The sequence below is a fragment of the Oryza brachyantha genome, chromosome 8, assembly GCF_000231095.2.
Source record: "Oryza brachyantha chromosome 8, ObraRS2, whole genome shotgun sequence".
Taxonomy (NCBI): domain Eukaryota; kingdom Viridiplantae; phylum Streptophyta; class Magnoliopsida; order Poales; family Poaceae; genus Oryza; species Oryza brachyantha.
In genome coordinates this window covers 1,962,387-1,977,201 of record NC_023170.2, presented here as the reverse complement: position 1 = coordinate 1,977,201, position 14,815 = coordinate 1,962,387, and the positions used below count along the sequence as shown (strand labels likewise).

Below are 14,815 nucleotides of genomic sequence, written 5' to 3'. Positions count from 1 at the left end.
TATATGTATGATGTAATATTAATGTTCTGTTAAGTGATGTATAATATAAATAGAGAATCTATTTTGTATGGTTATTCAAATAACAATATAAATAATAAAATTTGGATGAGTGGTTGAGTTTGCTCTTAAAGCGATTTTTTGTCATGATATATTTTGCAAAAAGGACCTTATTTGCATAGTCATCATCAAACTAGCGATTCCGATATTTTATATAAAGGCCATTCCCGGGGGGCGTATTAATGTTTTTGATCCTACTTTTCTGCAAAATAGTCCTTCATTTTGGGTCCCAACCGTCTTTTTTTTCTCTCTCTTCACTAGATCGGCACACGGTGGTCGCCGGCGGCGGCGCCCGATGGCCTCCACCTCCACCTCCGCCGCCGCCGCCGCCACCGCCGCATCCCGCGGCGGCGCGCGGGATTGGCGCACCGCGATCCTCACCCTCCGCGACGAGTCGCTGGCCTCGCCGTGCCCCCCGGCCCTCCTCGCGCTCCTCCGCCGCGTCCTCCTCTCTCACTCCTCCTCCTCCTCCCTCGCCGCGTCCGCCGCCGCGCTCTCCCCTCACGAGGTTCCCCCCCCCCCCCACCGCCTTGAGTCGTTGGGTTGTACTTGTATGCTCTTGGTTCGGTTCGTCTCGGCTCGGTCTCACTCGCTGTGGGCGCGTGCAGGTGGGCTCCGATGTGGCGTTCCTCGCGGAGACGGCCGCGGCGGTGGGCTCCTGCGACGGTGCCGACGATGCGCTGCGCGGGGTTTGCCACCTGGTAATGAGCTAATGATTCTACTTCCACTTGGTTCGAGATCTTGCTGGAGGCGAGGAAACTTTGATGAGGAGTGAGAATGTTAGTGTAGAAATTAGCTCAAGAAGTAACATTTTTGGTTCTCCTAACTTTAACAGCTGAAATATCACTCTGCAATCTGGAATTCTTATATCTGTTGATCAACGTGACTGGCAAATAAACTGTTGGATTTGGGTTGTGTTCCTTCTCGACAATTTGTTTGCTGAAAACTTATGCTCTGATTTTTTCTGAAAAATCTACTCACGCAGATTCATGATATCATGTGCAAAACAAATATGGAGATCAACTCATCTTGTTTACTGGCAATGCTGAAGTTCCTTGATGTGCTTATGCAATGCTCATTGGAGGGTGCATGTGGTAAGGGCCTCTCTGCTAGGAAAACTGCATTGGACACGGTATCTGAATGTTTACAGATCCTCAGGTGAGTTTAAGATTATCATAAAATTCTTAACAATCCTCCTCTGTCTGTTTGTTTTTGTTATGCTAATTACTAATGATCTAGTAGATTGACAATATATAGTGTGTTTCCGTGGTTTTGGCTAAACTTTTGTTGTAATAACAAACTTATAGTTCTTGTTTGCTTGCCATAAGAGAAAGGCTTCTACATTTATCCGTGCTACATCCTTCAGGCCCAGTTGGCATTTATTGAAAGGGCATGATAAAATGATGATTTTGTTCTGTAAAACTGTACTACCTCAATACCTTAATTAGAGTCTTTTGTTACATATGGGATGTCCTATTTTCATGAAATTCACTGCACCAACTGTTCTATTCCAAGTATTCAGTTCCCCTCGAGTACTTTTGATATTGGCAATTCCTCATCTGTACTAGTGTGAACAAGACAATTGCTGCCTGCACTCTGAGATTGAGAAATTCTTGAGAGCAAATAAATATGATGCCTTTATTTACTTGTGTTAATTGCTGATGATTAGTGGAAGATAAATTCTTAATTAGTGGAAAATAAATTCTTAGTACGTTTCATGAGCATAACATACCGTTTGCACCAGAAAACAATATAATCAACAATACAGTTATAACTGTACACTTTTGCAACCCTTGAAGGAGTACAGGTGGTAAACCACACTAAACTGCATAGGCAAATTGCCATAACTAAAAGTAAATATGGTATTATCAATAAACCGATCATTTCAAAGGTACAGGTGGTGAATTACCATTGCAAGAGTATATGCGTCTAACCTTTAGGAAAAAATGGTGCTGTGCAAGTTTCTCGATTTTAGATATGATTTTGTATTATTTCATGAAAAAGAGACTGTCTTTAGCTTTACTGCATGAATCAGACATATGCAATCTTTATTGTGGTCCTAATTGTTGTCTCATCTTCTCAACGGCCAGATTTTTGAGCAAAGATTTTGGTGGAAGTACTTCTTTACCTGAGAATGTACATTTGCTTCGAGCGCTTATCTCAATTGTTTCATGCATGCAATCTGAGCTAAACCTCTTGGATAGACCTAATGGTGCTGGTTTTTCTTCCCACACATCTGGACTAATAAATAATAGAAATTCAAATATCTGGGATATGGAAGTTTCTGCATTTTCCATGATTGAAGATACACTATCTAAGATTGCATCAAATTTATCAGAAGATTTGTGGCAATCTGTTGTTGAGGTAAGTAGTTTGTGTTTCCTTCACTCTGGCTGATGATGTCACATATAGGATTGAGTGACATAACCATAGCAAGTAGTATTCATTTTTTCTCTTTAAATCTCCTCTCTTGCACTTTGTAGGTCTTGAGGAAGGTGATGGATTTTTTGACAGCAAGGAACTTTATTATAGAGAATAACATTATGTCAAGGTTAGTAGTTCAGTTCTGTCATGGAATATAGTGAAATGAATGAGTACTAATGCCAAGCTAAATTCACTATCTTTCAGATTTTATACCTCATTTCTTCGTTGTCTGCATTCTGTCCTTTCAGACCCCAAAGGCTCACTTTCCGCACATGTAAGTATAAAGGGAAGTGTATTTGATCTGTTATGGGTAACATGATAGGCTATTTTTCCTTATGTTGTAACATTGTGCATGAAACTTTTAAGGTACCAGGGATTGTTGCGAACTTGCAAATATTTTTTGTGTACGGGCTAAAGTCATCACCGCCTGCGATAACTCCAGTGGAATATAAAACGGTCTCAAAATCAAGTGCTGGGCGATATAAACCACCTCATTTACGTGAGAGGAGTGGAAAGGGGGATGATTCATTTGACGGTCGAAGTTCAGATAATGAATCCTGTCGATATGATGTAAGCTCATCAGATTCAGATATGAGTGATAGCGATGGATACGTAAAAACTGGAGATCGTTTCCGAAGTTCAAAGGCTAGGTTAACTGCCATCGTTTGCATACAGGTATGCGGCTACATAATATGTTCTAATTTTCAATTGCATTTTCTATTCTTATTCTCACACATATGTGGATCAACTTTTGTTTTCCTAAATGCGCCCACCAACTTCTTTTGTATTTCATAATAAATTATCATGAGATAGATCTTTTTCATGTTTAATTTGTAGATTTGTTCCTTTTCTTTTTAGAATGGTGGATGAATGAGGGCATGTTTAATACACAGCTGCTAAAAGAAGTCAAATAACAAATCAATAAGATAAGCTGGGTGATTTCACTGCCATATCTTAATTTGAAGAATTTATTTTATGGTAATTCAAGTTTCACAATGAAGCAAATTTGTTGGTATACCAAAAAATTGTAATCTGCATCCACCTTGTTCTAAAGAGGCAATTTTTGAGTCCCTGTAATTCTTTGGACTATCATTTTGTTCTTGAAAGTTTGTTAATTTAATAACCATTCACTGTCATCGTATATCTAATACCGTAAGACAACATTGAATTTCCTTGTCTTTGTATTATTCAATAACTCAATGCTGCTGTTTTGATTCTTCAAGGATATTTGTCGTGCTGACCCCAAGTTACTTACTTCACTATGGCCGTTACTTTTACCTGAGAGTGATGTTCTCCAACAAAGGTAAACTCTTCCATGCCCAGTATGTATGATGTTTCTCAAGCCTATCATCTAATGGTATTTTTTGTTGGTTGGAACAGAAAATATCAAGCAACTTTGATGACATGCTTGATTTTTGATCCTGTAACAAAGGTACTAGTCTGCCATTCTCTACATTTATTTTCAATGTGAAGTTTCTCAACACAGGCTGCCCATGACCTGCTTATATACTCATGTTTATAGTGTTCATATTTTTCTTGTCATTTTACCTTCAAGTCTTCAACAACACTGTGCCTGCTCATTGCATGCCAGCTTGTGTTTTTAGCTGTGTGACTGAGGGTGTTTAATTGTCTCGACACCATTCCTAGTTGAACCTATATTGAATTTCTGCTAAAAGGTGATCCAGACGCTTGAAAAGTTTTTAAAGAAGTATTGAGTGTGCGCTCCAACTCTTTATGGTCTACTTTGATCAAATTAGTATGTTTATATTTGATAATTCTCTTGTATCTGATTTGACTGGCTAATTATGTACAGGTGCGTATTGAGGCAGCATCAACCATTGCTGCTATGCTGGAAGGACAAGCATTAGTTTTGACACAAGTTGCCGAGTACAAGGAGTCATCAAGACGTGGATCTTTCACTACACTGTCTTGTTCACTTGGTCAAATTCTTATGCAGCTGCATACAGGTAGGAGACTCAGTGGCTTCTCAATAGACCAATATCTGGACAGTTTCTTTGACCAGATGTTCAGAACCTTGTTTCAATGGTATGTAACCAATTTCCCTTTTTGGTTTAAAGTTTTATGTGATATTTTCTGTTTTCTGGTTGGCAGGAATGATGTACTTGATACAGCGTGAAACTCAAACTACTTTGCTTGCAGCATTGTTCAAAGTTTTCATCCTTTTGATATCCGTTACACCGTATGATCTAGATCCCTGAACCCATATGTGTATCTCTCTCATATTCTTGATTTACTATGTAAATACGTTAAATGGGCAGGTATGCTCGTATGCCAAAGGAGTTATTGCCAACGGTCATCACAGATATGTGCAAGAGATTGTTGGACAGACACTTGAATAAGACTGAGCAATATGCCTCGCTGGTTAGCTTTTTAAAATTAATTCATGTGTTCAGGAAATGAATGGTCATATGCCTTTACCTTACACGAGTATGCAACAGGTTAATGTCCTAAATTGCTTGGAGGCAGCATTTTCAAAAGAACCACCTTCTTCAAATGTTTTTGAAGTTCTCACTCAAGAGGGCTGTGCTGGTTAGACCTCCTCATAATTCCAAATTTAAATAGTATTTTGGGTTTATACTGTTCTGTTTCTTACATTTTTGTAATTCTTACCTAATAGTTCATATGAAAATTGAGTTTGAGAAAATACTGAGATTTACATTTTTGTACCAATGGGATCTCCCCAGGAGCATCACATGCTCAGCAAGAGTCTAGTGTGATAGCTGTTCTTCTTCATTGCATAGAACAGGAAATGCATTTCAGTGTGAGATGTGGAGCTCTCCAGGTATGTCAGTGTTCTACTGTGCTTCTCCATATCTGTGGAAACTTGACATACTATGCAATTACATTAGTTGATATTGCTCCTCTTTCCATTTATAATTTGCTGATGTTGTGATCTTGTAACCAATATAAATGTTTTATCATTCATCTTACGTTTAGTTTGTAATCTGTACTATGTACTGGATATCTTACTCGGTTTCTAACAAAGTTTATAGTGCAAAAGGCTAATATTCCTTCATAAAAAGGCTAAGCTCCCTGGTCTGGTCTGGTCTATCTCTCAATAATGCAGTTCTCCTTGATATTCCAAGTTTATACAATGTAAATGATGTTATTTTATTGAACAAAATCGTTTGCATTGATGGAAAATAGAAGGTTGGACATTAACAAGGAAACATGTGGTCCACCTAATCTCACACACACACATATTCTTTTTTGTTTTGTGTGTGTGTGCATGTGTGTTTGTTCCAAAGGAATAATCTGGTTGGCAGTTTTGTTATTGGCCATTGTCTATTGAATTGCAGTTGATCCATAATTTGCATTCATGTGGTGTCACTCATTGGTCAGTAGCATACAACAAATGCAACTTGGGAAATACCATACACCCAAAAATTTCGAGTTAACAATATCTTTGAGGATTGCCGCTATCACCATCTTGTTTCCTGTCCAATATGCTGAACCTTGTTGGGGATATAAGATTAAAATGCCAACACTAGCATTTGTTTCTTCTTTTCTATTTGTAACCATGTCCATATTCCTGGCCGATTTGGCCACATGATGATTTGATATCCTAGTGTTTGAACTGTGTATCATGATATGTGGGGTGTCCTTAATAAACAGAAATGGAAATAAAAGAAAAAACAAGAAAGAGATGGTAGGGAGCAAAATGTTTGTTTCACATTCTTGGAACTGGGGAAAAAAAGTCAAGGAGGGTATTTTCAACTTAAATTCTCTTTATGATGGCAGCAACGTTGTTTGCAGTAATACTTTCCAACAATACAATCTATGTGATGGTAGTAAGCAAATTTTCTTTTCTTTATATGCAATCAGGTGCTGAGATCAGCAGTTCATAATTATCCAAGATGTGCGAATATCATTTGGACAAAAGTTCGAGATATTGTTCTTGATCTATTGCAAATGCAAAGCTTGGAAGACCGAGATGCTAATGTTGGGCCTCCTAAAGAAGAATCATCAGTTAAAGGAAGATGTCTAGTGGTTGGCATGAAGGTAATTTTTACTTTAAATGTCTAGAGACCTTTTGGATGGCATCTAAATGTGCATGTTATTGTTCACTTTCACTGTCACTAGTTCATTGTTCTATCTTTGTTGTCATTCTCATTGAAAGAAGCTGGGTAAATTCTTTGAGGCTGAGTCACTTCCAACCTTGCATCCATCTTTTTTGTATATATTGACTTTCTAGGATTAGAATTGTTATGACTAGCAATGCTTGAATTTCACTATTAGTTGTACTATTATATCATATATTACCTCCGTCCCAAAATAAGTGCACGTTTCTAGTTTAAATTTGAAATAAGTGCACCCTAATTTGAACTAGAAGGGTGCACTTATTTTGGGATAGAGGGAGTAAGATATAGCACCTGAAGTTCAATATATATGTAATCTTTTCTCTCAACCAATGTTGTCTGATTGGCCGATCTGACCTGATCGCGATGGCACCGATCAGGCCGATTAATCGTTGATCAGCCCGATTATTCGAGGCTGATCAGTACAGTAGCATAGTACATCTACCGGAACATAATGACATTCTGATCAGTCCAGATTGGCCCAAAACTACAATCACATTCTGATCAGCCTGATCGCTGGGGCTTCTGATCGCGCGATTGATTGGACCTGATCGTCGACTAATCGGACAATCAGAAACCTGATCGGCCTGATCATTTAGAATGACCTAATCGAGGTCAGGGGACCAATCAGCCTGATAAATCGACGATCAGATAACATTGCTCTCAACATAAGATGCAGTGTTTGATTTGCATCTCCTTTCGCTTCTTTTAATTTGATATGGATATCTAAATGCCTTATCCAAAATAATGGCTCCATTTGTCAGGTAATAGACGAGTGTCTGCGTGTTTCATCTGGATTCAAGGGAGCTGATGACCTCAAAGAATGTAGATTGCAAGATATTCAGCACATTTCTGATTGTACCATAAACAAAACTGTCAAATCTGCACCTCACTTTGAGATTGATGTTCCTGGACCATCACAAAATTTTACTTTGGACATTACCCTTGGAACGAATCGTTGGATTGAGGTTATAGAAACGCTTCTCCCTCAAGGATTATCGCACATCTCTGCTACGGTAATTTGCTGGCAGAACTAAACCATTTGTTTTTTTTATATTATTGTTCATATCATCTACACAATAAACACCGGTTAGACTTCATTCTATGGCATAGATGCTAACTAACTGAATCGAATTAGCAACGAAATTCTACTACCAGTTAGTGATAACAGCCAACCAATCTATACATGAATCACTGCTTCCACTTTTTACTCTTAATTTACATTGTATGTATTTATCTTCTGTAAAGCATGTGGTTTATTGGTTATGATCATATGATTGCTTTATGTGCAGTATCAAAGAGAAATGTTTGATTTTTTTGACATGCTCTAATAACTGGACAAAATTGGTGTAAATATTTTTCTGTGTAATAGCTGAAAGTATCCCAAATTTGTAGGTCAGGACAGCATCGCTGACATGTTTCGCAGGCATGACTTATGATGTTTTCTTCTCCTTGCCAGAAAGCAAGAGAGATTATGTGACTTCCTCATCGGTATGTTTATCGTCTTAATTTTTTTTATCACAAAGTCTAATGCCTTATTATGGATTTAATGACTTCATCATATTTGCTGGCCTGTTCATAAATGCCATTTTGGTGTTGTCTTTTTGTAGATTCATGCAGCATTGAGTGATACAGTTCCTACTGTAAGATCTGCTGCATGTAGAGCCATTGGTATTGTTGCATGTTTCCCTATAATACTGTCAAGGTAATTTCCAACTTTTTGTTGCCCTGCAGTATCAAATACTGACGTTAAGGTACTTAAATGTAGATAGTTGATAGTGCATCGTCCACATTTCCTTGTGCAGTCCTAGCTTACCTGGCAAGTTCATAGATGCCATTGAGTTTAACACACGGAATTCATCAACTCCAGTATGTGATATCTCTTTCTCTTTCTTCCTCTGATATGTACATGCATGCATGCACGCACAGTTATCTATCCATTCTTATCATCTGTGCAAATAATTTCTGGACATTCTCTATTCTCTACATAACATAATTTGTTACTGATAAGTCATAACCTAACTCATTAGGTTCGTGTCACTGCTTCATGGGCGCTGGCAAATCTTTGTTCTTCTATTCGTTTTAGAGCATTAGGTACCAATCCCTCTGCAGGTATGTATGTGAGTATGCCATGTTCATGGTTACAGATTTACACCATCCTATTCAAACATAATATGCTTACCTGTCCACTGCCTTTTCTTGTGCAGGTGTACTAGATAAATCAGCCATACCATTGCTGGTAGAAATTGCTTTGCGCCTTGCCAAAGATGGTGAAAAGGTATGCTTTTCTGAATATACTTCTATGCTTTCATTTCAATTTGTTCACTGACTCCCTACATGTTTTAGTGGTTTTTGGAGTTAGAGTTTACATTTAATTATAAAAGAAAGGCAACGGGAGGTGTTTTTTGGACTGTAAAACGGCTAACTGTTGTTTTTCTCATTTCTTTGCATTCAGGTCAAATCAAATGCTGTTAGGGCTCTTGGATACCTCTTAAGATTTATCAGATTCAATTATCATTCTGACACAGTTGATGACACAAGGTAGCTTACTGTTCTATGTGCATCAGTTACTATTTCTCTTAGTTGATTACTCCAGCTAATAATATTCTTGATTTCCATGGCAGTAATTCAGTTTTCAAGGGAGATCCTGTCTGGCTTGAAAGGATGGTACATGCTTTGATATCCTGTGTGACAACAGGAAATGTAAAGGTAGTGAAGGAATTGTTGCACTTACAGAATTGAAAATTCACCTGTTGAATGTCTTCAGTATCCTAGTTTATTAATCCATCTTCTTATTCCTTTCTCCTTATGAGGTACACCTCATTTACCAGGAATATAAGTTCAAAGATTCAACCCTAATATCACTTTCTTTTTCTTGACTACAATTAAGCAATATAAACTTCACTGATTAGTGGTAAAAATATTTGTCTGGTATCTGTGCTAAACTGCTAACTGAATTGATTGTTAAATGCAAAAATTCTTGAGATAAATAACTATTCCACTTGACATATTTTCCCTTTCATTCAGGTTCAATGGAATGTTTGCCATGCTCTTAGCAACTTATTCATGAATGAGACCTTGAGACTTCCAGATATGCCTTGGTATGTGTTTGCTCACAGCAAATAACCTTGTTCTTCAAACAACTCGTGATGTATATTTCTCTGAAACGTCCTTAAAAAAAAGTAATGCATTGCTTTATGCTTTGGACATGTATAAAGCATATGCTCCCTCAAGATGAAAGACGGTGCAAAAAGGATGTTACTTCATTCATCCTAAATATAATGAAAGACAGCCTCGCCTGATGATTGCCCACATACTTTGTTCTTCATTTATTTGCTTTAGAACTTAAAAGCATTGGAAGTAAACGACTGAAGATTATCTGTCATCATTGACATATTTAACTCCAAAGTGCCATATGATATGTAAAGGGCATGGCTAATGTCAGCACCATGGAGATAGCTTCCACATGGTCAGGGAAGCAAGGGGAAGCTAATGATTCTTCTTTGTTTCTATGAAAGGAGACAACGTCACAACCTCATACTTATATAGATGAGATAACTTGACCCTTCAGAAACTCTTCACTAAAATTAAGGAAATAGACTAAAACAGCCAACTAACTACTTCAGCACGTGCAGGATACTCTTCAAGTGCATTTGAATGTGACATGATATACTACCTAAGGTTTTGTGTTGTAATTTGTTGTACATCTTTAGATTGCTATGGGTTCATTGGATTGTAATATTGAGTATGATGAATAGCATGCTGTAAGAATATTTTGGTGATTGTAAATCTTTAGACTGCTATGGATTTTTCCCTATTTCAACTTGTCATTTGAATTATAACATGTTACCATGAAGGTGTCTTATGAAGTGATCCAACGTCATGTGTATTTAGTTGTTCTGATTTTTAGGTGTTTTTGAGCAGGGCATCAAGTGTGTATAGCATACTTCTACTACTACTACGTGACTCGAACAATTACAAGATAAGGATGCATGCAGCTGTTGCCTTAGCAGTTCCAGTCTCACGGCTTGGTTGGTTCCTTGATTATTTTTGTTTCCCACCTTTGGTCAACTATTGTCCTTCCATGTTTTACAAATACTACAACAAATCATACTAAAGGAATAGAGCTTTGTTCTGTATTAATTTATTTAGATTGCATTTTTCCCATATGACATGCTATTTATTTTCCTTTTGTTGTATGTGTCTAGGCACATCTACTCTTTCCAGAACTTAGTTTTGTGATGCTGATGCATAGTTCATTGTTGCAATATTTATGTAGTGGTGATGCACTCTTCTTTTCATGACGCTGCTTGATTTCTTCTCTCTAATTTGCAATCGTTTTTTTCTAATAGAATAGGATATATTCCAATTTCTTATATTTTCCCTCTTTTGTATAGATTATGGTTGCTCATTTCCAGATGTTGTTCGAGGAATTGAGCATGTTCTTGAGTCATTGAGTTCCAACAGTTTGTCATCACCTTCAAATTTCAAACACAGAGACAACCTTGAGAAACAGGTTAGTATTTCTGTCGTGCTTATATAGACTTCTCTTTTGCATCAAAGCAGCTTTATTTTTACTGACTCAGAGCATGTATATCTGGTAGCATCATTGAAGCTTGTGCCCCTTTGTTTTACAGGTTACGTTTACTGCTCTTCATTTGTTTAGTTTTGTTTCACCGAAAGATGATCAAAGCCTGAGAGATTTCCTTATCAAGGTAAGAGACTCTTTCAGCCTATGGAAAGGGTCTATATATTTACTGATTACTTATATGGTAGTTGGCATATGTAAAAAATGTTGTCCAGTGAAAAATGTTATGCCGTCTGTTTGTTATTGTTAGAGAACTTGGGTGCATTAGTTTACTATGTCATACTAGTATATAGAAAGTCAAATATAGAACTTGCAAGAACTTTGGGGGTCAAATTTTGAGTTTGTTTCTTTAGTCCTTTGAATGAGATCATATGCTTTGCTAATATTGTTTCAATACTTAAATGCAAATGGTTATTCTGCAGCTGTCTTGGTTTGGCGATTGTTAGTTTGCACTATTTGGTGGACTTAGGCCGCGTTCGGCCCCCTAGATAAGTTAACTTATCCCTCTCATTTTCCGCGCGCACGCTTCCTGAAATGCTAAACGGTGTATTTTTGAAAGTTGTTTTAAAAAATCATATTAATCCATTTTATATTTTTAATAATTAATAATTAATTAATCATGTACTAATTTATTACTACGTTTTTCACGTCGGATAAGTTAACCTACAACCCCCCCCCTCCCCGACCGTGGCCTTAGGGTTACTATCATCTATGTTTGTTACATTGTGCTATTAGTGTATCTAATTTTGTTTGGACCATTTTGCTTGGTACCATTGCATGTACTGGTGCATGTATGTGATGTAGCCCTGTCCAGTGTGTAACATACTAATAATGTATTAAGAAAAAAAAACACCATAGTGTGTATGCGGAAAATGAAAAGAAATTACTTAGGATGCTGCTTGGTCCTGGGTGTGCCGTTTTACTGCAATCTGCTATTTGATTCCTCTGTTTTATATGTTCAATTGCTTTTCTATTTGACTCGAAGGTTAATTATACTAACTAATTCGTTGCCACTTTGGCAGAAAGCATCGTTTCTAGAAGATTGGCTGAAATCATTATGCTCATTGTTCAATAATGTTGAGGACCAGCCTTTGGCAAATGAGGCCATAAATGATGAGGATGGTTTCAGCCCAAACGTGGCACAAAAATTCATGCTATCTTCTGCTGTGAAGTCCTTGGTTGACGTATATACAAGTGAAGATCAGCACACATTTGCTCAGAGATTTGAGCAATTGGCGAGAAGCCTAGAATCAGTGTGAAGGGCAAGCATGGATGGTGGTCTCCATCCCCATTAACAAGCAGCATGACGTTGGCCGTCTACCTCCCGGGAAAGCCAACTCATCGTCAATTCATTCTCAGTCTCTTTCATAAAGAGAGGCAACATGTCCTGTTCCAAGTATTCCCTGGACTCAATGAAGCTTCTGAATTTTGGTGATACCAGATTTTGGACACTATGTTCATGCACAGGCTCCTGGCAGTTTACACAGATTGCGTGACCGTATTTGAATGTTTTATTGATGTTGTAAAATAGCTTTTCCTTTTTTTTTCCCAGGTGTGGCATGTTCTGCACCTTATGTAAAGCTCAAACCTTTATAAAAAAAATTGCATTAATATCATCCTGAGTGCACCATACATGTCTCAATCCTTTGGAGGAATTTTTGTCAGTACATTTCTGGTAGACCACATAGCATCATGCTACTTAACATTTGTCCTGGACTTTAATGCCTGATTAGCTTGATTAAACCACCATCCTGATGATTGCTCCTCATGCTGTCTGTTAGTACTGCAAAAATGATCAGTTGTTAATGTCTTAATGCAACAGAAAATGAATGCCCGCCGTTTCAGTTGGGGGCTGTCGTCTGCTTTGGTGTCACACTCCAGAAGTGTTAATCAACCAACCGCCATAAATGGCGATGCACTACGCCCATTGCTCCAATGTTCAACTCGTAGCATTGCTGAGCAGGGATAATCCAGTCTAGTGCTACATTCACATTTCTCTCAGCTTTTATTGTGTGCTAAATGGTTCCTGCATCTTGCTCTGTAGCCGTAGCCGTCTTGATTAGCGCATCAGAAATTCAGAATTGGTTGTAAATAGTGAACAGATGACAAGCTGACACCAATTATGGCAAAGGGAGGCATGAGAGCTCTTCCAGGCAACTTGTGCCTGTGAACTCTGCTCTTCCTGGACTTGCTTCAGGCTTGACCACTGGTCTTCTGTTTACTCAATTACTCTTGATCTCTGCTCTTCTGTTTCACTGTGACTGGGTTGGTTATGCTCCACTTGGTACGAACAATTTTCTGGAGAAATGGAGAGGCTTTCCTCTTCCCTTCTCTCCTTGCGGTTTGTTCTTTCTAGCTGATGGATCATGGATTACTATGGTATACTTTCGAGCTTCTAAACAGTATCCCCTCCGTTTCACATTATAAGACTTTTTGGTCTTATCAAAATTTATTTATGTACTAATAAATCTAGACACATATATAAAACATATGCATTGATATATGAATGAATCTATATAAACCTAGAAAGTTTTATAATATGGAATAGAAGGAGTATGATTTCTGTAAAGACTTCTCATCAACATTTATTGCAGACTTTAAAGAATTCATTTTTTCAACTTTGTAATATTTAATTCATTCATTTGTGCGTTGAATAATTTCATAAAAGTAGTTTCATCCATCATCCATGGACACTTTAGAATGCACTCTTAATCCTTGAGAAAAATAAGTTGGTAGAAATTTGCATGGATTTGGTTCTCCCAGAAGTTTTGTATACGTTCCATGCGTTTTCAAATAAAAATACTGAGAACTTTTTCCTGTTATATACTTGTAAGTTTGAACACACACACTTGCAACACTCCTTATGAAGCCTTTGTACTTGCATGATATAACATTGCAATAAATCAATACTATAATCAAGAAGAACGAACTTTATTATTATTAGAGCAAACAACATACATTCTACCACCACATGCATTCATGAATGTTGATCAGTATAAATACACAAGATGGTGGCCCTACATCTTTATAGAAAGATCATTTGCAGATACCGCAGCACGGCACGGCATGTGCTACCACAAAATGGGCGAACATTTACTGCATAATCCGTAGCCAAATGAACATATTTTGGAGAACATGTACACCTCATGCAGTCATGCCATAAAAATGGGCAAGCATCCAATCAATGGATACAACCAAATTCAGCTGCAAGATATCCACTCCTGAAGCCTCCATTGCCCCTGCATTCCTTTCAGTGCCACAAAAAGTTACTCCTTTTGGTCATAAATATTTGATATTTATGATAAGATTCTATCAAACTTTAAAATTTTCAACGATCAATTTTATATTAGAATAAGTTCATAAAATATAATAAACCTATAATATTATGATAGTTCTTTTTTAAGGCAAGACCATGTGTACTATTTTTTGTTCTGTTTTCAAACTAATCATTTGATATTTATTGATGGTCAAAACTTCAGAAATTTGAGCAAATATTGTCCTAATTTTTTTTTAAAAAAATTATTAGGGGGGAATACTTGTTTATTCAAACTAAAACCATCTAGCTACAAGCTATATAGCTATAGCTCTGTAGTTCAATTTGGTGGTTCCAAATTCAAATCTATTACAAGTTCTCCAAATCAATTTG

The 14,815-nt window shown here is 37.4% G+C and overlaps 1 protein-coding gene across 1 annotated transcript; it reads left to right on the top strand.

Moving 5' to 3' along the window:
• Positions 1–352: 352 nt before the first annotated feature.
• Positions 353–12,895, top strand: LOC102711908 (HEAT repeat-containing protein 6). The gene is made up of 28 exons (XM_040526692.1): positions 353–565; positions 666–758; positions 1,043–1,215; positions 2,148–2,421; positions 2,541–2,608; positions 2,686–2,755; positions 2,848–3,156; positions 3,705–3,784; positions 3,862–3,913; positions 4,295–4,448; positions 4,594–4,681; positions 4,761–4,863; positions 4,941–5,031; positions 5,187–5,284; positions 6,328–6,504; positions 7,346–7,597; positions 7,977–8,072; positions 8,192–8,286; positions 8,387–8,450; positions 8,612–8,693; positions 8,789–8,859; positions 9,037–9,122; positions 9,206–9,290; positions 9,609–9,682; positions 10,506–10,612; positions 10,979–11,097; positions 11,219–11,296; positions 12,192–12,895. The coding sequence occupies exons 1-28, from the start codon at positions 353–355 to the stop codon at positions 12,426–12,428; spliced, it is 3,489 nt and encodes a 1,162-aa protein (XP_040382626.1). The 3' UTR covers positions 12,429–12,895.
• Positions 12,896–14,815: the final 1,920 nt, after the last annotated feature.